The sequence below is a fragment of the Abrus precatorius genome, unplaced genomic scaffold (genome assembly GCF_003935025.1).
Source record: "Abrus precatorius isolate BTA unplaced genomic scaffold, Abrus_2018 Scaffold10, whole genome shotgun sequence".
Lineage (NCBI taxonomy): Eukaryota > Viridiplantae > Streptophyta > Magnoliopsida > Fabales > Fabaceae > Abrus > Abrus precatorius.
Genome location: NW_020874292.1, coordinates 21,648,347 through 21,670,176, shown reverse-complemented (window position 1 = coordinate 21,670,176; position 21,830 = coordinate 21,648,347). Strand labels below are relative to the sequence as shown.

At 32.6% G+C, this 21,830-nt stretch overlaps 2 protein-coding genes across 7 annotated transcripts; both read right to left on the bottom strand.

Annotated features, from left to right (window-relative positions):
• Positions 1–279: 279 nt before the first annotated feature.
• LOC113871941 (heat shock 70 kDa protein, mitochondrial) lies at positions 280–3,898 on the bottom strand. Its single transcript, XM_027509037.1, has 6 exons — positions 3,725–3,898; positions 3,023–3,087; positions 2,861–2,939; positions 2,212–2,778; positions 1,513–2,133; positions 280–1,280 (listed from the first exon to the last, which is right to left on the bottom strand). The coding sequence occupies exons 1-6, from the start codon at positions 3,791–3,793 to the stop codon at positions 657–659; spliced, it is 2,025 nt and encodes a 674-aa protein (XP_027364838.1). The 5' UTR covers positions 3,794–3,898; the 3' UTR covers positions 280–656.
• Positions 3,899–5,005: 1,107 nt separating this feature from the next.
• LOC113870330 (zinc transport protein ZntB) lies at positions 5,006–9,481 on the bottom strand. Of its 6 annotated transcripts, none has more exons than XM_027506944.1 (5): positions 9,232–9,481; positions 8,015–9,137; positions 6,811–6,890; positions 5,939–6,203; positions 5,006–5,853 (listed from the first exon to the last, which is right to left on the bottom strand). In XM_027506944.1, the coding sequence occupies exons 2-5, from the start codon at positions 8,808–8,810 to the stop codon at positions 5,588–5,590; spliced, it is 1,407 nt and encodes a 468-aa protein (XP_027362745.1). In that variant the 5' UTR covers positions 8,811–9,137; positions 9,232–9,481; the 3' UTR covers positions 5,006–5,587. The 6 variants fall into 6 exon arrangements, with proteins under 6 accessions (XP_027362745.1, XP_027362757.1, XP_027362751.1 ...); XM_027506956.1 differs by having other exon boundaries at positions 5,077–5,853; positions 5,995–6,203; positions 9,232–9,470; XM_027506950.1 differs by having other exon boundaries at positions 5,079–5,853; positions 8,015–9,152; positions 9,232–9,451.
• Between the last annotated feature and the right edge of the window lie 12,349 nt (positions 9,482–21,830).

Genomic DNA, 21,830 nt, shown 5'->3' with positions numbered 1-21,830 from the left:
TATAAACAGTGAATTTAAGAATACATCATTAGGAATTGAATACAATACAAGAAAAACAAACTGATTTTCTATTTAATGCATACTAAAATATAAAAATAGTTATCCATACATACCTTAAACTCACTGTATATTAGAGTTTCTTAGATCACAATGTTCACCATAAATTAAAAAAAGTTTAATTATCAATTGTTATAAAATACACAACAATTAATCCGAACACACTACTATCATATCTTATGGTTGCTCTTATAATAATTACTTCACAAGAGCATATAAACTAAAGTGTTAAAGAAAATGCTAATGGCGTTTCTATTATTTCCTTCAGTAGAATCCTTGCCCGTTACAAACCTACATCGAAAAATTCTGAGACATCTATGCAAGTCTTCAATCAAATGATGTGTAAAATACGAGTAAGCCAGCATAATAAATAAAGAACACATCATTAGGAAAAATATTCAATATCGTTATTCCAAGGCCATACTTAAGCTTAAGCTTCAGCACTACCAATTGAAACAGCCTTATCGTAAAAAATGAACTTCAACATTTGATACAAAAATAAGTGACCTTTTGTCCTCTACTAAATGAAAAAGAGGATTCATCTCTAACATGTTATCTAGACATAAATCGGAACAACTGGCTACAAATCACTCCTCATCTCACTTCTTCACCTCTTCATATTCTGCCTCGGGAGCTTGATCCCCACCCTGAGAACCACCAGCTGAGGAACTGCCACTAGATCCACCTGACATGTGTTCCCCAATCTTGGATACAGCTTTGTTTGCAGCATCAAGCTTTGACTTAATTTCATCCACATTGTCACCTGACATCGCCTTTCTCAAATCCGAAACAGCATCCTCAATTTCTTTGGCAACTTCACTGGGAATCTTGTCTCTGTATTCACCTAAACTCTTCTCAATGCTGTATATGGTAGTATCAGCACTGTTTCTAATGTCTATGAGAGCCTTTCTCTCTTGGTCTTTCTGAGCATGCAACTCTGCTTCTTTGACCATCTTTTCAATCTCATCTTCCGAGAGTCCACCGGATGACCGAATGGTGATTTGTTGTTCTTTGCCGGTGGACTTGTCTTTGGCAGAGACAGTAACAATCCCATTGGCATCAATGTCAAACGTGACCTCAATCTGAGGCAAACCTCTGGGAGCTGGAGGAATACCAACAAGCTCAAATTCTCCAAGCATTTTGTTGTCTGCAGCCATTTCTCGCTCACCCTGTAGCACCTTGATACCTACCTGTGTTTGATTGTCAGCTGCTGTTGAAAAGACCTGAAATAATGACATAAATCAGCAGATCATTCAGTAACAACGAAATAATACATAATACCAAATCATATTGGATCTATTTGTAAACCTTGAATGTGTGGATGTGCATCACACTATGCATCACACTATGCATGGTATAGGTACTTAGTGGGGGACTTCAATTAAACACAATGTACGGTTTAAATGTGAAGTTGTAAACAAATGCCTTAAGCAATTATCAGGAATTAAGTATTACCTGACTCTTTTTAGTAGGAATAGTAGTGTTTCGGTTGATCAACCTGGTAAAGATACCACCCAAAGTCTCAATACCCAGAGAGAGTGGAGTTACATCCAGGAGAAGTAGTTCTTTAACATCTCCTCGTAGGATACCACCTTGGATTGCTGCCCCCATGGCAACTGCCTCGTCAGGGTTTACTCCTTTACTAGGAGACTTACCAAAGATGGCTGAAACCACTTCTTGGACCTTAGGCACACGAGTCATTCCTCCAACAAGAAGTACCTCATCAACATCCTTGATAGATATGTTGGCATCCTTCAAGCAGCTCTTACATGGCGCCTTGGTCCTTTCGATCAAGTCATTTACTAAAGCCTCAAACTTAGATCTAGTCAATGTTATGTTCAGATGCTTAGCACCAGAAGCATCAGCAGTAATGAAAGGCAGGTTGATCTCGGTTTGAGATGTTGAAGACAGTTCTATCTTTGCTTTCTCAGCAGCTTCACGAAGCCTCTGCAAGGCAAGCCTGTCCTTTGAAAGGTCAATGCTCTCAGTTCTTCTGAATTCGTTTACCAGAAAATCCAACAAAGCATTGTCAAAATCCTCTCCTCCCAAGAAAGTGTCACCGTTTGTTGCTTTCACCTTTTGACATCAAGATGTTATCATTATTACTTCTGACAGGTTAAGAAAGAATCACAGAGAAGAAATAGATCGGCATACCTCAAAAACACCATTAGAAATTTCTAAGATGGACACGTCAAATGTTCCACCTCCAAGATCAAAAACAGCAATGAGACCCTCCTTGTTGTTCATCCCATACGAAAGGGCAGCAGCTGTGGGCTCATTGATAATTCTCTGCACATCAAGACCTGCAATTCTTCCGGCATCTTTTGTTGCCTGCCTCTGAGCATCGTTGAAGTAAGCTGGCACAGTGATTACAGCCTTAGAAACTGACTTTCCAAGGTAGGATTCAGCAGTTTCCTTCATCTTGGTGAGAACAAAGGCACCAACTTGGCTAGGGGAGTACTGCTGCCCATTAGCTTCAACCCACGCATCTCCATTTGGAGCTTTGACAATTTTGTATGGAACCATTTTCATCTCCTTTTGCGTTTGAGGATCATCAAAACGCCTACCAATCAAACGCTTTGTACCAAACAGAGTGTTTGTTGGGTTAGTTACAGCCTGACGCTTGGCTGGGGTACCTACAAGCAGCTCCCCTTTCTGGTTGAAAGCAACCACAGAAGGTGTTGTTCGCGCACCTTCAGAATTCTCAATGACTTTGGGGTTCTGATAACCATATATTTCAAATAAGCACAAATACCATGTATTCGTATAAAACACACATAAACAAATTAAAACCATGTGTTACCTTTCCTTCCATAACAGAAACACAAGAATTGGTTGTACCCAAATCAATACCAATGACATCATTTCCAGCAGGCCTTGAACTGTAGTGAAGATGAAAAGTCGGTGAGTAATTTTGATCAAAATATCGTACGAGAATTACAACAATGATACCAACGAATGGCACCTGAATGGTCGAGACAAACTAGACCACTTTTGACCTACATATGCTGGTTTAGTGCTGCCTGTCAACTGCACAACCACGTGAAAAGTAAGAAAACTTCCTTCAGATTAGTAGTCACCATACAAATAAACTATTTATAACTTTTCTAGGGATAACAGAATAATATCAACAATTATTTACATAATTCGTCAAAGGCACAAATCCCACCCAAAAAAAAAAAAAAAGATTCCTGGGGATAGATATACGCTAAACAATGCTAAATTTGTAAGCTAGAAAACCGACCATGAAAAGCTTAGATTAGCTGTAATGAGAGAAATATCATAGACCAACAATAAAGTCAGTAGACAGAAATACACAAATGATCTAGAAAAACTATGAGCCAGTATAAAAACTGCTTAAAGCTAATACCCTATATAAGTAATTTCGCATGAAAGTCCCACACTCAAACCTGTTCAAAATATCACGAATACAAGAATTTTCGAGCCGTAATTCCGTCTTTTCCCCTCAAACTAGAAGAGGTTCCAATCCTAAATAACTAGAGCCAAAATCACGAGAAATATGTAACTCAAAATAAGCATAATTACAAGAAATGGATTAAGACAACACGGATCAATTCGGAAAATCTAGGTAATTGGGAGCAACCAACGCAAGTAACAAAAGAAAAGAAAGAAAAGAAAGAAAAGGAGAAGGAAGCAGAGACGTTACCGAGCGATAGGCAGAGAAGGAAGCAGAGGCAACATCGCGGCGGCGGAGAGAGCGGAGGAAGGCGGCCATGGCAGAAGTGGAGATTGATCGGAAAGGAAATGAAGAAATGTGAAGGTGCTCTGAGGGGTTTTATAAGAGAGAAGGGTTTAGGGTTTTGGTCCTTTCCAGTTACCTAAAGAAAAAGAAAACAATATTTCCTTTTAACTCAGCGGAACATTATTCTTGTTCTTCTAAAAAGTCAGAGAGAATGAAGGTTCTAGATCGATCACGCAGTGCCTTTTTACTGAGTTAATAGATTTTTAATAATTAAAAATGTCCCAGTATGAAATTATTTTCGAAAATGATCTGATACGTAAACCACTGTATGAAGTCGATTTTAGGCATACTGATTTCTCAACGTTATTTTTTAGAACACCGTTTAAGGGGATATTATTAAATTAAAAATTACAATGAAAATATATTAATAACATTTTCAATATCAATTTCTGCGGCAATCCTTGAGTCGACAAATGTATATATATGTGTAATTTATATTCATTTAGAGCTTCCTCAATTTTTAACACATTTAGAAGTATAACTAAGAATGATCAGTCGTAGTCCGACAAGTAATAGACAATTTTCACACTGTAGAACTAGTCGCCGTTTTGAATGTTGAATTTGTTGTAATTTTTTTACTTTATTTCAAAATATATATTTATTATTTTTAAATTGATTACAGCTTTTGTGTTAAAATCCTTTTAATTTTATAAAAAATTATAAAAAAGTAAAAAAAAAAAAACATTTTATTTATAAATTAGTATATTATTAAGCTTTGACAACAAAAAATGAGTTTTACACACTTTCTTGATTGTTAAGTAAAAGAAGAAGAAAAAGAAAAGTTAGTAGACTAAAATAAAAAATTGAGTCTAAAAATAATAGCCGACTAGAGTAAAAGTAGAGAATTTTTTTTTTTATTTTAAGAGTAAAAAAAAAAAAAACGATGACAGAAAATGAATTTTACACTCATTTCTTGATCGCTAAGTAAAAAAATAAAAAATAATCGCTAATTTTACACTCATTTCTTAAATCCTAGAAGTCACAAGTTTCATTTGAGCCTTTTTTGTTTTTTTTTTTCCTTTCGACCTTGCATTTTTTTTGTTTATTGGACAGTTCATTTTTTTATCAGTCCTTTTTTTTTTATGCTTCAATATCACAACAGAACTTCAGTGGTCTATTTGGTACAAAAATGTCTTGACACCTTAAACTCATAATCCTCTTATTTATATACTCTTTCATTTCTTTCTAACAAACTAACGTGAGACTTGTTTTCTATCAAGTGGTTGGATACTTGTTCTCAAGATAAAGAGGAATTTGTCAAGAAAGTGAACTATTATATTAAGCTTAAAACAGAGCACGGAAATAGTAATAAAAGTACCTAGAGTAGTTCCAATCTATTAGGGACAACTAATAACATAGGAAACCGAAAAATCTGCTGCTAACCGAAAAAGAAAAGTATACTGTACAAGTTTGAATGTACCTATAGTTGCCAAAACGAACGTGATTGATCCAGATACACTTTCCCCAAGGGGGAAAACAATGAAAGAATAAGCAATAAGCTTGCATTGATCACAATCTCCATTTTAGTCTACCAGAGAATCTGTGCTTCATGAGATTCCATTTAGGCTCAGATGCTTGTTATACTGACAACTAATTGTCAGTTTATTACGTTTATTCTGCCCGAATCATTGAAAAGAAGCTAATAAAATTGCTTGAGTAAGTGAGACACTCTTGAAAACAGAAGCCAGTGACAGTTAGTTGACTTGAATGTTCATTCATAGAACGAAACAGGCAATGCCATGAACTGGAATAGGCACCTCTTAACCATTAAATCCGAAGGTAGCCCCCTCTCTCCTGATCTATTCTTAATGATCTCTTGAGCAATGACTTCCTGTTCAGTGACCAGTTTCTTCCCAGAGCTCTCTTATTTCGCCAAGCAGCGGTTATTTGGGTGTAAAGAGCAGGGAAAATGAAGCATAGTAGTACAAGAAGTAGCATGAAGACACAGAGTAACATGACATTCCGAAAACCATCTTTTAGCTCTGGAGCGTTTTGACCTGTCCATGGAACTCCACCAACATTCATGCCAAAGACTGCAATCAAAGTCCAAAAATCAAAATCATACAATATTGAATAGCATGTGGATGTGGATAATAGAAGTTCATAACAAATGCTAACCTCCTGTTATGATGGACAAAGGGAGGAATATTATTGAAAGGAAAGAAAGATAGTACAGTTTCCTGTTTATTTGCTCTGACTGCCAGCTGTCAAGACCAGCCTGAATAGCTGTGACACGATTTACTATAAACCCCACATTCTCCTTAAGCCTCCTTAACCTTCCAATTAGTTCTTCAAGGGAGTTAACATCTTCATTGGCAAACCATCTTTTTGAAGAGCATTTTTCTTTGACTCTAAGATATACTTGCTCTCCATGGGCAATCACCTGAATAGAATTAAGGTAATGCAAAGGCAAAAGAAGTTTAGTCCATACACTTTGATTTGACAAATATGAGAGCCAATCAGATGAAAACCGTATCACCATCCCAATGCACAGGAACATTCCTTGTTATTATAATTTAGATATTCACGTTGACAATCTATTCTTTCCATGTTCATTTTTACATCTAACATGACAAAGAATCATTTTCCAGTAGCAATTATGTTTTCACAAAGCCTTTTTATTTTCATTTTTGAAAGCAATTATGAGTAAGCTGTTGAAATCGTGACAAAAGGAAAATGAAAACACATTAAATCCTTGTATGCAGAATAAAACCTGTAAATATTTTTTTATATTGTCTCTCCCAGATTAATCTGTATTTTTAATCCAAAAGGCACCCTTATTGAATCTAGATGCTATTGAATATACTGTGATGATGAAACCCACAACCGTCGAGCTTGATCATACAACTATAATGTTTAATTATCCATGATTCATTAATATAGTGAGCTTAATGAGATTTATTAAACTACTGCTTGATGCCTTTTGTTTCTCCTCTCAAGGGTCTATAACATTAAATCAGAACGAGTATATAATATGAGTAAAGCATCACCTGCAGGAGACGTTGCAAATTAATATGCAGTTTGGGGAATCTTCTGTCGTCTAGCATTTGTTTTTTCAGAGCATAACCACCTACAATCAAGCAGAATAGCTGTTCCTTAATTTAATTATATAAAAGAAATTTAAATATCACACATCAAGCAACTAGTACAGAAGCTACAGGCACAAAAAAAAAGACAGAAACGGAAAGTTCAGTTTATATATAAAAGCATCTCAGATGAAATAAGCTTACGTTCCTCCGACCAAAAATTTTTTAATGTAAGCTAATGCTACACTGCGTCTACATCAAAATGTCACATGAACTTTCTTCTTGTTTTTCAAATCAGCTATACCAGGAATTCTTAGTTTGGGGTTTGGGCAGGGAACAGTGGTTAAAGTGCAAACTATTAACAACTAAATATCCATCCAAGCAGTCACTATCTTTCTGTCAAATATTATGCACTAGAGGCCTTCATGTGGCCTTCCTCATTGCATAATAGTGGTATAAACAATTTAAAGGCACATGTTTTACCAACACCCCTGCACACATAAGAGGAACTTATAACACTACAATTAAAAAAGGAGACACAAGGATGCAAGTGCAAAGCCATTTTTGGAAAGTACATTCAGTCAATTTTTTAAACTATAATCAAAATATGTTAAGTGGACCATGAAACGTGATAAATACAGGTTTCCAGGAAATTAATATCATATTTCCATTAGCTGAATACCTAAATAGTAAGAAATGAAAAGAAGGAAAAAAATCTTATGGGCTTTTCCAATGAGATTTGTCGAAAATAGAGGAAGCTTCCTCGTTATTTAATTAATAATAATATGACACAAAATCCCATTCTTCTTTTCTCTATTCCCCCCACCCCCCCAAAAAAAAAAAACCAATTTAACATTTCAACATAACATAAACTTCCCCTACATAGATTCATAAAAACAACTGTCTATGTAATTTGGAAAACAAGGAGGTCAGGGTAATTTTTTCAAACTTCAGAGAAGATCTATGTAATTTCTAAAACATAAGCACAGAAGAATGACCTCAAGTATGTCTAGATTCATATCACTGTTCCTTTCAAGTCAATGGAAACCAAGGCAGACTTTTAGCAATCAATAACATCCTGAATTTGTTAAATTTAAAGTAAGAAGAGAATTAAAAGTGGCAGACGAAGAGGAGGTGGGGGAATCAAGGAGTGTATGATGGAAACTACCTTTATCTAAGTCAAGCTCCACGGAGTCCAACTCCATCTCAAGCTTTGTCACAAGATCTTGAAGTTGATCTACATGTGTGTCAATTATGTGAACTACAAGATTTGCGACAGATCTAGGCACTGGGTTGTCAGCTTCCTCAGAGTGATTCATAGTCAATAAGAACTCAAGAACATGCTCCTTGATCACAATCCCATTTCTTTCCTGCTGCTGACCTCTTGTATGGGAGGAGCTTTCAACACTAGGAATCTCCGAAAGTAGAGATTCACCCATGCGTGAGAAACCTAACCTGGGAACACGCCCCAACGACACAGTAATCACTGAATGTTCTGTAACTCTAGCAGCAATCCTAAATGTGAAGTCACTGGAGGGAGGACCAGGCGAATTAACCCGGAAGACAAGTGCCCCATCTACATGAGCACAAAAGGGTCCATTGCTAACAAGTGAAAGAATATCTTGAAGCTTCAAAGGCGGGCAGAGAACACCAATCAAGTCCTGTGCAGATTGTGATAACTTTTGATTTCCTTTTGGTAGTTCCACATGATACCAAGAGAACTCGTTCCCTTGACCTTCTGCTACATCCCATTCCTTATTCTCTTTCTGAAAAAGGTCTGCTAGGTCCCAATCCTTATGATAAAAATTCCCCATGCCATCAAATATATAAGCCCTCTTCTTCACCAATCCTGCAGGATGCATAGGGTAAATTCGGTGCTCCCTGAGAGGCACACGTGCCGAAGTTTCACCATCCATCTCCTCAGCTACCCCATTCTCCATTACTCTATGCTGAGCTAGTTCCATAACTTTCTCCAACTACCCCAAAATAAAGCTTCCAACTAATAAACAAACTGATAGGTATTAACAACTTGATCCAAAAACCCCAACTTCAAAATTCGAATATCCTATCTCATAAACTTGACACTTCAGATCAATCTCACATCCTTGAAAGCAGCATACGTATCATGGATTTGCTATTATTTGCAATCTCAAAACCAAAGTTCGACCCAATGTGGAATTGATCCAAATTGACTGAAAGTAAGAAACACCCAGAAGAGCATTCAAACAACCCAACAATAGGCTCGATAAAATCTTCTAACAAAAACCATCATGCACAAAACGAATCAAACCCTGAACAAAGTAGCACTTTTCAAATTTCATTCAACTCAGCAAATTAATACGACAATAAAAAAAAACAAAGGCTAAAGAAAAAGGGTTGTATTACCTTGTAGAATGCACAAATGAAATCAATGAATGCCTAAGAAACTAAAACGTTGAAATTGGCTAAAGGCGAAGGTCGTCATTGAAAAGCGACCCAATATTGAAAGGTTCAAAGGGAAGGTATTTAAGGGTGCGAGAAACTAATTAACTAACAGAATATCAATTCGAAAGTGGTTGTCTTGTAGAGACGAGCTTCTTGGAAACTTCCTCTCACAATGAATCCAATTCTTATCTGTTCACAGCAGTTACGAACTGCAAGCTTCCCAGTTTTGAATTTCTTTTTAAATTAAAAAAATTGTGCCCAGAAAATTGTTTTTTATCTATATATTAAAGTAATTAAACATTATTTTTTATGTTGGCCAAAGGGCAAAAACACGTCATGGGGTATTTAAAAATTCTGCCTGCGTTTGGTTTTAATATGGTTATACATAGAATCTATCTTTAAACTTTAATGAATCAAATTGTAATATACTTTAGATTAAATTATAATATGCTTTATGCAAAAAAAAGTGTTTTCAAATTTGTTTTTAATGACTGTTGAAAATAATGTTGTTTAATCGAACTATGAACATGAGTTAATACAACTTAATGGAAATTTAAGTTTCAAATTAATTATTAAGGAAATATAAAAAAGAAATAACCAATTATTGAGGCTAGTCTGTTTGGAATGAAATAATCAATTTCAATCGACTCAGGTAAATTTAAGTTGGTTCTGATTATGTGACGATGTTTGTACATTGTATGATTTGATTAATTTCTTTAAAAAAAATTAAAATTAAAGCTAAAAATATTAATTGAGAAAAAAATAAAATTTTATTTCATACATTTATCATACTCTCTTCTACTTCAGTTTCCCTTTTAATCGGGAACACAAGGATTGAAATTGCAAAATATTTGCAGGATTTTCGAGTTTACAATGTTTTGATGTTGCGTAAACGTAACTTTTTTTTCACACCTGAAACAACACAAAACAGGACCACTAACCACATCTACGATCACGTTACTATTCCTCTATACAAAATTCTACAAAAAAGGTATCACCAGTCATTATGTTTTTTTATTAACGAATCATCTTAGCACCAACTAGTAGACCTTAAGCACTATATCACTCACATAAATAAATATGCATATAATAAGAATTCATAAACTAGTAGGATTTTACCCAAATTAAGAGAGAGAGAGAGAGAGAGAAAAGTGGACCACTTATGCCAAGTTACAAAATGTTTTTTCAAGACCTAAAAATAAGGAAAACGCGTCAGAGGAATGGATCAAAACCACTAATGTGAAGGTAAAAATAAGAGTAAATCTACGTTCTAATCTTAAAATTAAAATCATGTCTCAATCACTTTAATTTTTATTTTTATATTTTTTATTTTGAATATTGACGTCATTAATTATAGTATTCTTTAATAAAAAAAACTAAAAAAATTGCAATGCCAAGAGTTTAAGTAAAAGTTTTACGGGGTTAAGAATAAAAATAATTTACACTTAAAATTTTAATACTAAAAAAATTACTTGAAAAGAAGAAAAGAAAACAAATTTTATTTTAAATTTTGATATAAAATTTATGGATCTCACTATAATGTCTGAGATATATAATATAATTAAAATTGGTTATTTAAATTTTAAATTTAAGTTTTTTAAATTAACAAGTGTCAATTAAAAAGTCTTTAACATTAAGAGACATAAAAATTGAATAAAAAAAATGTAACAACACAAAACATTATTTTAAGATATTTTAAAAATAATTTATTTTTATCTTTCTTTTAATATAATTTTAATAATAAATTCTTTTAGTTCCTTTCTTCCTTTTTTTTTATTCTCTTTAATTATCTTTTATAATATCTTCTTCTCTAACTATCTCTTTAGCCTCTAACTACCATAAACTACTCTATATCATTAATGTTGTTGTCATTTAACTAAAACATTATTGATCTTCTTTCTCTCTTATACCTCACAGCAAGAATCACTTTGTCACTGTCTACATTTTCTTCATTATCTCTGTTTCCAACTATCATAAATCACCCCTTATCATTGATGTTGTTGTTAATAGTCAAAATGTTGTTGACCTTTCTTCCTCATTTTCAAACATTTGGTGTTGCAGATAATAGCTAAAATGTTGTTGATCTTCCTCTCTCATTTTCAAACATTTAGAGGTGAATGTCATTAGTGCAATGGAGACAAAACATAAGAGAAGAAGAAAATAAAAGGACATTACTGCTCAAAAATCTCAAAAATTAAAAATAAATTTAAATTTTTTAAAATAACATTATTTTTTGTCCTTCCAAATATTACTTAATATGATTAATTATCATTGTGTTACTTAATTTTAATATTTTTTAACTATTAATAATTTTAGAAGCATAATTTAAATGACATTATATATTTTAGAAATTAAAGTAAATTGTTACTTTAAAGTTTCCTGTTACCTTTTTTTAGTATAAAATGATATCATTACAAATATACAATGCATATAACGCTTAACTAAAAACCAAACCATAAACCAATAAATAATTTATAGAATAAATTAAAAATTTTAATTAAATATTTTCAATCACAATTAAAGTTAAAATGTTGAAAAATTTTATATTAAATTATTTAATTGTGCATTTTTATTTTAACATTTATATGAAAATTTTTTTGCAGCAAATAATTTTGTATTTATAATCAATACATGTAATCAAACATGTTTTTCTTATAATATTAAATAACAATAAAAAACTATGAAATAAAAAAGATATGTGTTGTGGTACCCTAAATAATTTTTATGGATACTATACTCAAAAAACTTATACCAATAAAAAAAATAGACACCTGACAAGTTTTAAAAAAAAATATTACTATATATAATTTATTTAAAATTATATTATTTGCTACGTGGTGCTATTAATATATATATAGTATATTAAATTTTTTATTTTATTTTTTTATCATTTTTTAATAAATTTTTAGTTTAAAATAAAATATAACTCATATTTAAACAATTTCTAGTTATTATAAATAAAAAAATTATAATATAATATATGAATATAATAATTAAATAATTGAATATTAATAATAATAGAATTAAAAATATAAAAAATATATTAATATAAAATTATTATTTTATTTTAAAATTTTAGTTTATTTAATTTTGATTGCATCTTATTTTTTTCAAAAATTTAATTATTTTTTAATTTGTTTAAATGTAGTAAATATAATAATTTATTATTTAAATACGTATATAAATATTTTTATTTTTGAATAGAATATAATTTTTATTTATTATAAATAAAAAATTATAACATAATATATTAACATAATAATTAAATAATTAAATATTAATAATAATATAATTAAGAATATAAAAAATATATTAATATAATATTTTTTTTTTTTAATTTTAATTTATTTAATTTTGATTGTATCCTGATTCTTTTCGAAAACTATTCTTTAGTTTATTCAAATGTAATAAATATAATAATTATTATTAAATAAATTTATTATTCAAAAATGTGTCTAAATATTATTAGTTAGAAATTTACGTGTACGGTACCTTGAAAATTTTTAAGAATACCACAATATTTGCCAATCAAAAACCCTAAAGTAAAAAAAATATATATATTTAATACCATAAATATTTAACCATATAAAAAGTATTTTAATTTTTAAAATGTTGAAAAATATCAGCATTTATAAAAGAAAAAACTACTTTTTATATGAATTAATTTTATGTCCTACATGTTTTATATTTCATTAAACTATGTATGTACTAGTTACTTATTTAAGGTTATATTTGTTATAGGTGACTTGTAGCTTATTTAGGAGCTCGAAGATTATTGATTTAATCAATAAATTTACATAATTATTTTGTAAATACAAAATGAAATGAATTAATACATTGATTTTATTGTCATTTTATTTTTTTTATTTTTATGTTTGTCTTTTCTTTTTTCTCTCTCTCTATTTTTATTTTTTATTTATTAATAATTAACAGCATATTTTGTTAGATAAAAATAAATGAAATAGATAAATAATGATTTTTAAATTAAATTATTTAAATTAATTCATGTATTTTTTATATAATATATTAAAATTAATAATTTTAAAAAGGGATAAATAAACTTTTAGTCTATATATAAGACTTCTTTTTGTAGTATAGTCCCTATTGGTTTTTAAAAAAAGTGTATATTTGCCTCAATATAAAAATTTATTTTTAATTTTGTCTCAATAATTATGATACATTGAAATTACATCAAGTGTCTCTCTTAGTTTGCAAATGATTACCAATGTGACATATTTATATGATCTTTTAATCTCTATTTTAATACATTTTTTTTCGTGATTTAGTGTCGTAACTCCTTTTTTTATAAAGAATCGAGAATATTATTTCTACACCACTTACTTATTTAAGATAGATAAATAATGAAGAATATAAGTATAAAATTCACTTCTCATTCAAAATAAACAAAGTTGCTTACAATAAATATCTAATAGAACAACCTAATATTACATTTAGTTCATAATACTCAAAATATACAAAATTATACTACATAACTCCCTCTATATGAGGTCTCAAAATATAAGGAAAATGATTTTAATGCAAAATTACTCAACTCCAGCCTTCTAACACTTCTCCACTGGCTCCTCAACTTGTGAAATAGATGCAACACCTGCTACATCTACTCGCGTACCACCGTACGATTATCACAATACACACGCACACAACAGCATGAACAAAAATGCAAGGGGTGAGCTTACAAAAATAAAAATAAAATCATATATATAGAGCAAAATATTACTCACAACAACGGTCTCATGCATTCCCAGCCCATCTAATGCACAGCATGAAAATGATTCCAACTGGTTTCATAGCCTAAGTTATCAAGAAGGAACCAAGCCAGTTCGTGAGCGACCTATTCCGATATCTGCATCCAAACAGTACAACACAACTTAACATGCTTTATCATTACACGTCTACCTACCTAAACGTGTAACTCAGCTCTATAATGATGCAAGACGTATATCTCAGCATGATACAATATAGACAAAATTATATTCTCAACAGTTTAGCTAAAACAATTAATAATATTTTATTTAAATCTCAACTTTTAAATCAATTAATAATAGTTACAACATAGAAATATCTCTTATCTAAGAGATCTGACAAAACCATCTCAACTTCTTATAATAACATACCAAATTGTTTCAAACATTGTTTAATAGCTAAAGTAAGCTCCTCTTACCTTAGAACAACGATTTACACTAGATCTACCGAATATTATTTATTTTAAAGCAAGATCCACCGAAGATTTAGCTTTACAACAAAGTTTCTTCTAAGATATCATCAACTATATATAAGAAAGAGAAAAAGAAGAGAAATGAACAGTAAATCTAACTTCAAACTTATAAAAACTTACTTCAAATCTTTCAAAATAGAAGTAGAATCTCATATCTGGCAAGAAATCTAAGTTTATGAAGGTTTAGTATAAGAGAAAATGGTAATATATGGCCTTGGGTTTCTCTAGAACCTTTGAGAAGTGTGAAGAAGTGAAAATTTTGTACAAAGATCCCTATTTATAGCCAAAAAAATTTTAAAAGAAAAATTGACACTGTTCACTTCAGAGTTACTGTTCACACCGACTTACTATTCACAACGATTTACTGTTCACATCAGAATTACTGTTTACTTTTTCTTTTTCAAACTCCATATAAATCTATTCCAACATCAAATAATCCTTCAATTAACATTTAGCAAGTACAAAATATTATAGATTACTTAATAATAAATTACAAGCTTGACAATTCTCCCCTGAAAATAAATTTTTGTCCTTGAAAATTTTATCCCTCAGAGAAACGATGGAGGTACAACTCCCTCATTTTCTCCTCTAATTCCCAAGTAGCATATCTAGTAACTAGATCCCAAACAACCTTCACAAGCCGAATAGACTTGCCTCTAAGATTTTTAACCCTAGTGTTCTCAATACGAGCAATTGAAACTTCCACAGATAAATCATCTCATATCTCCACAACATCTAGCTCTATTACACGAGACAGATCAAGAATATACTTCATCAGCTGTGATACACAAAAAACATTAAGTAACCCTGCCAACTGAGGTAGTAAAGCTAACTCATAAGCTATTGGTCCTCGATGATGCAATATTTGATATGGCCCAATGAACTTAGGAGTTAGCTTCTTTGCCTTTAATGCTCATCACGCACCTCTAGTATGTGACACTCTCAAGAATACATGATCTCTAACTTCAAACTCCAAGGGCCTCTTACGTCGGTCAACATAAAACTTCTGACGACTCTGAGTAGCTCTCAGTTTTTCTTTAATAAGTTCAACTTTCTCCTTAGTTTCCTACAACATTTCAGGCCCAACCATCAAATGTACTCCATCTTGGAACTAACAGATAGACGTTTTACACCTTTTGTCATACAGAGCCTCAAATGGTGTCATGTCTATATTCGAATGATAGCTATTATTATAAGTGAATTCTACTGAAGGAAGCATATCCTCCCAATTACTCCTCTGCTCCACAATACAAGACCGCAATAAGTCTTCTAAGGTCTGAATAGTATGCTCAGATGAACCATCTGTCTGCGGATGATATGCAGAACTCAACCTCAACTACGTGGTCATAACTTCCTGAAAACTCTGCCAAAACTAAGAAGTGAATTGAGGATTTCTATTAGAAATAATACTAAAAGATACTCTATGAAACCTGACAATCTCTCTGATGTATAATTTTGCTAATTTCTTTAAGTTATAAGTCATGTTGATCAGCAAGAAATATGCACTCTTGGTTAGCCTATCAACTATGATCTACGCAATATCATGATTCTTAACTTTTCTAGGTAGGTGGGACACAAAATCTATAGTCACATGGTCCCACTTCCATTTCAAAATTTTCATCGTTTGCAACTCTCTTGGAGGACTTTGGTGCTCTCCCTTTGCCTTCTAGCAAGCCAAACAAGCTTTAACAAAGTCAACTATCTCTCACTTTATGTCTGGCCACCAAAATATCTGCTTCAAATATTAATGCATCTTGGTAACACTAGGATGAATGTTAAGACTACCCTTATGTCCTTCTTCTAGAATTGCTCTCTTTAATTTAGCATCTCTAGGAACACAAATTCGACCTTGGCATCTGAGAATATCATTAACACCTCTACTAAAACCCTCTGTCTTATCTGTCCCCAAGAGAAATACAGTCTGACATAACATAGGATCCCACAATTATTTGTCTTTAATTTCCTGCAAGAAATTGTTAGTCACCACAATCCGGCTGCAACTAATTTTTTCAGGTGATAAGTCCAAATGTAAGTTCAGGTCTCGGAATTGTTCTACTAAAGAGTTTCACTAACTCTTAAGGAGAATGCTTGAATCACATTCCTACTTAATGCATCAGCCAGCACATTAGTTTTTCTTAGATGGTATTGGAGTTGAAAATCATATAATCCTTAATGAATTCCATCCAACGTCTCTGCCTCATATTTAACTCTCGCTGATCAAACAAATACTTCAGACTCTTGTGATCACTATACACATCAAACTTAACTCCATAAAGATAATGTCGCCACACCTTCAAAGCAAAGATTACAGTAGCTAATTCAAGGTCATGGGTCGGGTAATTTCGCTCATGAGTTCACAACAGGCGAGACGCATAATCTATCACCCTTTTATCTTGCATTAACACACACCCTAATCCTTGATGCGAAGCATCACAATACACGCCAAATGACCAACTAGTATCAGGGAGAATCAACACTGGCGAGAAAGTTAATCTCTGCTTCAACTCATTAGAGCTTTGCTCACATTCCTCAGTCCATACAAAGGGTTGATTACAACGATTTAACCATGTCAATGGTGCTTCTATCTTCATAAATCCCTTTATAAATCTTCGGTAGTAACCTGTTAAGCCCACAAAATTACGAATCTCTGTGACTGTCTTCGGCCTTTCCCACTGCAACATCGCTTCAACTTTGAAAGGATTAACTGCAATTCCCTTAACTGAAATAACATGGCTAAGGAACTTCACTTCCTTTAGCCAAAACTCACACTTAGAAAATTTAGCATATAACTGTTTCTCTGTCAAAATACCTAATACAGTCCTCAAATGCTCTGCATGTTTCTTTGGCAAACTAGAACAAATCAAGATATCATCAATGAAGACTACTACAAACCGATCCAGAAAAGGTCTAAAGATTCGGTTCATGTAGTTCATAAACACTGCTGGAGCATTAGTGACTCTGAAAGGCATCACTGTATACTCGTAATGACCATATCTTGTGCTGAATGCTGTCTTTGGGATATCTTTATCCTTTACCTGGATCTGATAATACCCAGACTTCAAATCAATTTTAGAGAATACTTTTGCGTCTATTAACTGGTCCATCAAATCATCAATCCATTGCAACGTGTACTTATTCTTGATTTTTAACTTATTTAGTTTTACGAAAATCAACACACAACCTAGAACTCTCGTCCTTTTTTTTCACCAAGAGAATTGGTGCTCCCTAAGGTGATACACTGGCCTAATCATTTGTTCCCACATTAGATCCTTAATCTGCTCCTTAAGCTCCATTAACTCTTTTGGCGCCATTCTGTAAGATGCTACAGACACTAGTTTAGTTCCAAAAATTAAGTCTATAGCAAACTCCACCTCTTTATACAGAGGTATTCCAAAAATATCCTCTGAGAAGATCTCAAGGAATTCGTGTATTACTGGTATTAACTGCAAATTTTGCTCATTCTCTACATTCATAATGGCCAAAAGAACATAACAAGAGACCCCTTTACTCAAAGGTGTTTCTTGTTGACGAGTAGAAGTCAGCTCAACACAGCCCTGCTGCTCAAGAAAAATTAGACATGTCTGCCCACAATCAATTATTTCACGATTGGCAGTTAGCCAATCTATCCCTAGAATTACATCCAGTCCTGACATCTGGATACAAATAAGATTTACCTTATACCTTCGTTCCTCAACTACTATTGGACACCTAACTCAAACTGTCAAAATCTTGATCAAACTCAGAGTAGGTGTCGATACTACCAATTTACATCATAGATTGCTCATCAGCAATCATAAGTTTCTCACACAAATATTTCTAATCCACTGCTCCGCCGCATTCGGCCCATCAACTCTAGTAAACTAAGAAGGATTATTCTTCCTGAACTCAGACAATCCTTGGTATTCAGAAGGAGGTACAGTTGAGGCAGTGGATATTGCTGCCTGTGTTGCAGCAGTAGCTTGATTTGTAGTCTGTTGCTACTATATAATTTCTAGATTTGGCCTCACTGTGGCTGTTATAGCCTCCATGACATGAGCCATTTGGTTCATGTCAGCAAGAGGAGGAGGGTTTGCAGCAGACCTTCTCAGTCTAGCCATCTTAATATACAAAATAAAACTAGCCTAGATTACTAACATTCAACACATTCAGCAATACCACCACATAGTTATATCCATAGATTCAGCTTATAGTGATACATTCATATTAAGTATATCATAGCAATTTAATCAATTTAGCGCTTAACATAACATCATATTAGCATTCTCAGCATTCACACAGCATAGCAAACACACTTATCTCAGCAATCATTTACAACTTAGCTTAACAGCCTATTATTCACACAGCATGACTCGCCTATAGCTCACCCAAGTATCATATACCAAAATTTTCTACATTTGTCGTGTCTGAGAATCGAGGTGATCAAGCTCGTTCCCTCACAACCTAATAAATATAAATTATGATATATGACTCACAGCTAAGACTCACATGCCTAATATGCACAACTGACGCCTAACAACCTTACCTTGTAGGTTTACCTAAACCATGCTCTAATACCACTAAAATGTCACAACCCCTTTTTATAAAGAATCGAGAACATTATTTCTACACCACTTACTTATTTAAGATAGATAAATAATGGAGAATATAAGTATAAAATTCACTTCTTATTCAAAATAAACAAAGTTACTTATAATAAATATCCAACAGAACAACATAATATTACATTTAGTTCATAATACTCAAAATACACAAAATTATACTACATAACTCCTTCTCTATGAGGTCTCAAAATATAAAGAAAAGGATTTTAATGCAAAATTACTCGACTCTAGTTTTCTAACACTTCACTAGCCCCTCAACCTGTGAAGTAGATGCAACACCTGCTACATCTGCTCACGTACCACTGTACGATTATCGCAGTACACACACACAACAACATGAACAAAAATGCAAGGGTGAGCTTACAAAAATAAAAATAAATCATATATATAAAGAGCAAAATATTACTCATAACAACAGCCTCATGCATTTCCAGCCTATCTAATGCACAACATGAAAATAATTCTAACTGGTTTTACAGCCTAAGTTATCCAGAAAGAACTGAGCTGGTCCGTAAGCGACCTATTCCGATATCTGGATCTAAACAACACAGCACAACACAGCTCAGCATGCTCTATCATTACACGTCTACCCACCTAAATGTGTAACTCGGCTCTATAATGATGCAAGACATATATCTGAGCATGATGCAACATAGACTGCAATTTGAGATGGCTGATTCCATTTTCTTTCTTCCTTTGTTACTATTATATACATGTGATAGTCCTATTTAGATTTAACATGCTTCTTGTTGATTTGAAATCTAAAATTTATTTCAACCTTTCTAGTTATCTCAAGTGCTGAAGGGTCGCACCTATGTATTTAGATGGCACAATATTAGATAAATATTGATTTTAGCTTTTCCTTTGTTTATACATCTTAGTTATCCCTGGTTGTATTCAAACTAATACTAAAATGAAGTTGATTGATTTGTTATTTTTCTGAAGCTAATTTCTACATAGCAGTGCCACTGTCCCTTTGCGGTGATTGTGGCTGTAGAGGTGTTTGAGTTCCTATCAAATCTAGTGACTGAATTCATTGTCAGAGACAAGAACCAGATGCCAACACCAGAGTTAGAATTTTGGCAAGTTAAAAATCCCCTCATCAAGCTTGGGTGGAAGCATTGGATTGGTGCAGCTGTTTTTCTGTGGGGTTGGATTCATCAATACCAGTGCCATAAGGTTCTTGTATGCATCAACTGCTTGATTGACATCTAAATCCTTGGTTTCAATTTATGAAAAAGAATATCGTCTGTTTTGATACCATCCTCATGACTTTAGTTGTTATCTCGTTTTTATTTTCGTGGCTTATTACTTATTACTATTTATTTTCATTTAACTGGTACTATAAAAGACTAATTTGAACAAGTCACAGAAATTGAATAGATATGATTTTCTTCGTTTACTTTGTATGTGTTCAACATTTTGTAAACTAATATCTTTATGCAATCATTCTTTAAAATAATATATTTTTGCAGTAAATCTATCATTTTAGTAATGAGAAGATTAGGTTATCTTAACATTCTTGCTGTTTATGAGCCTTTTTGAGTTTTATCATTTTGCCAGGATTCTCTACGAGTTTCAAGACAAGCAGAGGAATATGTAATTCCTCATGGTGATTGGTTTGTAATCGTTTCCACATTATCTGTCTGAAATTGTAACTCTCTTTTTCTGTCTCTATTATTTCTACTATTCTGACTGATAGATATGGTATGGACAAGTCTAATGCTTGATAATGATGGTGGTTATATACGCTAGTTTTGTGGTCGCTATTGGAGGATCCAACCTTACAATCTGGTTACTTTTTATTTTCGTGGTAATATTTCGTTTGCAGAACAAGATTATAATGTTTTAAACTAATGATCTTTGGTTTAAATTTGTTGTTTCCACATTTCATTTTTTTGGGAACAGGTGGCAAATCTGACATTTGCAGCTGCGGAAACACATAGCTGGTATCGTCAGAAATTTGAAGATTATCCAAGAAATCGGTTCTCTGTAATTCCTTTTATCATTTGAGATTCTGAACTAATGTGTATTTAATACAATTGATTGCGGCAAAGAACTTCGTTGTTTCTTAAGATGTACATACTATTGTTTTATAACTTTATATAGAGCTTTTTCGCTTTTGAGAACTTCATAATTACATTACAATGCTCAATCGATACTTTTTGGCTAAAAAAACATTTTTTTTGGGTAAAATGCTGAACATTTTGATAGAGTCAGTCTTGTGATATGCTTAATACAGTGGCATGATACTATATAGTTGCGAATGGATCCAACCTGGAAATTCGGCAAATTTTGATGGCTATTTATTTATTTATTTTTGGTCAAAATTTTTACAGTTATTTAAATCCTCATTTGTTTCCACGACTAATTTCTTATAGTGCATGCTCCATACTAACTTGGATTAAGTACTTTTGATTGTTATTTATAAAAGGAAAAATTGTTACCATTCAGAAACTTATCAACTACACACACAGTTATAACGACAAGGACTCCCAAATATACCAAAATATTTTGCAATCTCACCAATTTTAGTTTACAAGATTTGACAAGGACTGAGAAGATAATTTTTCAACCATCACTTAGCACAGTACACGTAACAACAAAGCTTATTCCAAATCGGAATGTCAATACTAGTCTTTAAAGTTGAACAGGCACTCAGGCAATATTCTTGCATATTTGGAGGATCACGATACATGCTAAGAAAGGAAGCGCATTCTCTC

Excerpts from the sequence above, each read along its gene's own strand:
- LOC113871941 (XM_027509037.1), bottom strand. The coding sequence starts at position 3,793 with ATGGCCGCCTTCCTCCGCTCTCTCCGCCGCCGCGATGTTGCCTCTGCT. Across the intron at positions 3,088-3,724 it reads CCTTCTCTGCCTATCGCTCG|TTGACAGGCAGCACTAAACC; the intron begins GTAACGTCTCTG and ends GTGGTTGTGCAG. Across the intron at positions 2,779-2,860 it reads TTTCTGTTATGGAAGGAAAG|AACCCCAAAGTCATTGAGAA; the intron begins GTAACACATGGT and ends TATGGTTATCAG.
- LOC113870330 (XM_027506944.1), bottom strand. The coding sequence starts at position 8,810 with ATGGAACTAGCTCAGCATAGAGTAATGGAGAATGGGGTAGCTGAGGAG. Across the intron at positions 6,891-8,014 it reads GGAGCTTGACTTAGATAAAG|GTGGTTATGCTCTGAAAAAA; the intron begins GTAGTTTCCATC and ends GCTTGATTGTAG. Across the intron at positions 6,204-6,810 it reads ATTTGCAACGTCTCCTGCAG|GTGATTGCCCATGGAGAGCA; the intron begins GTGATGCTTTAC and ends AATTCTATTCAG.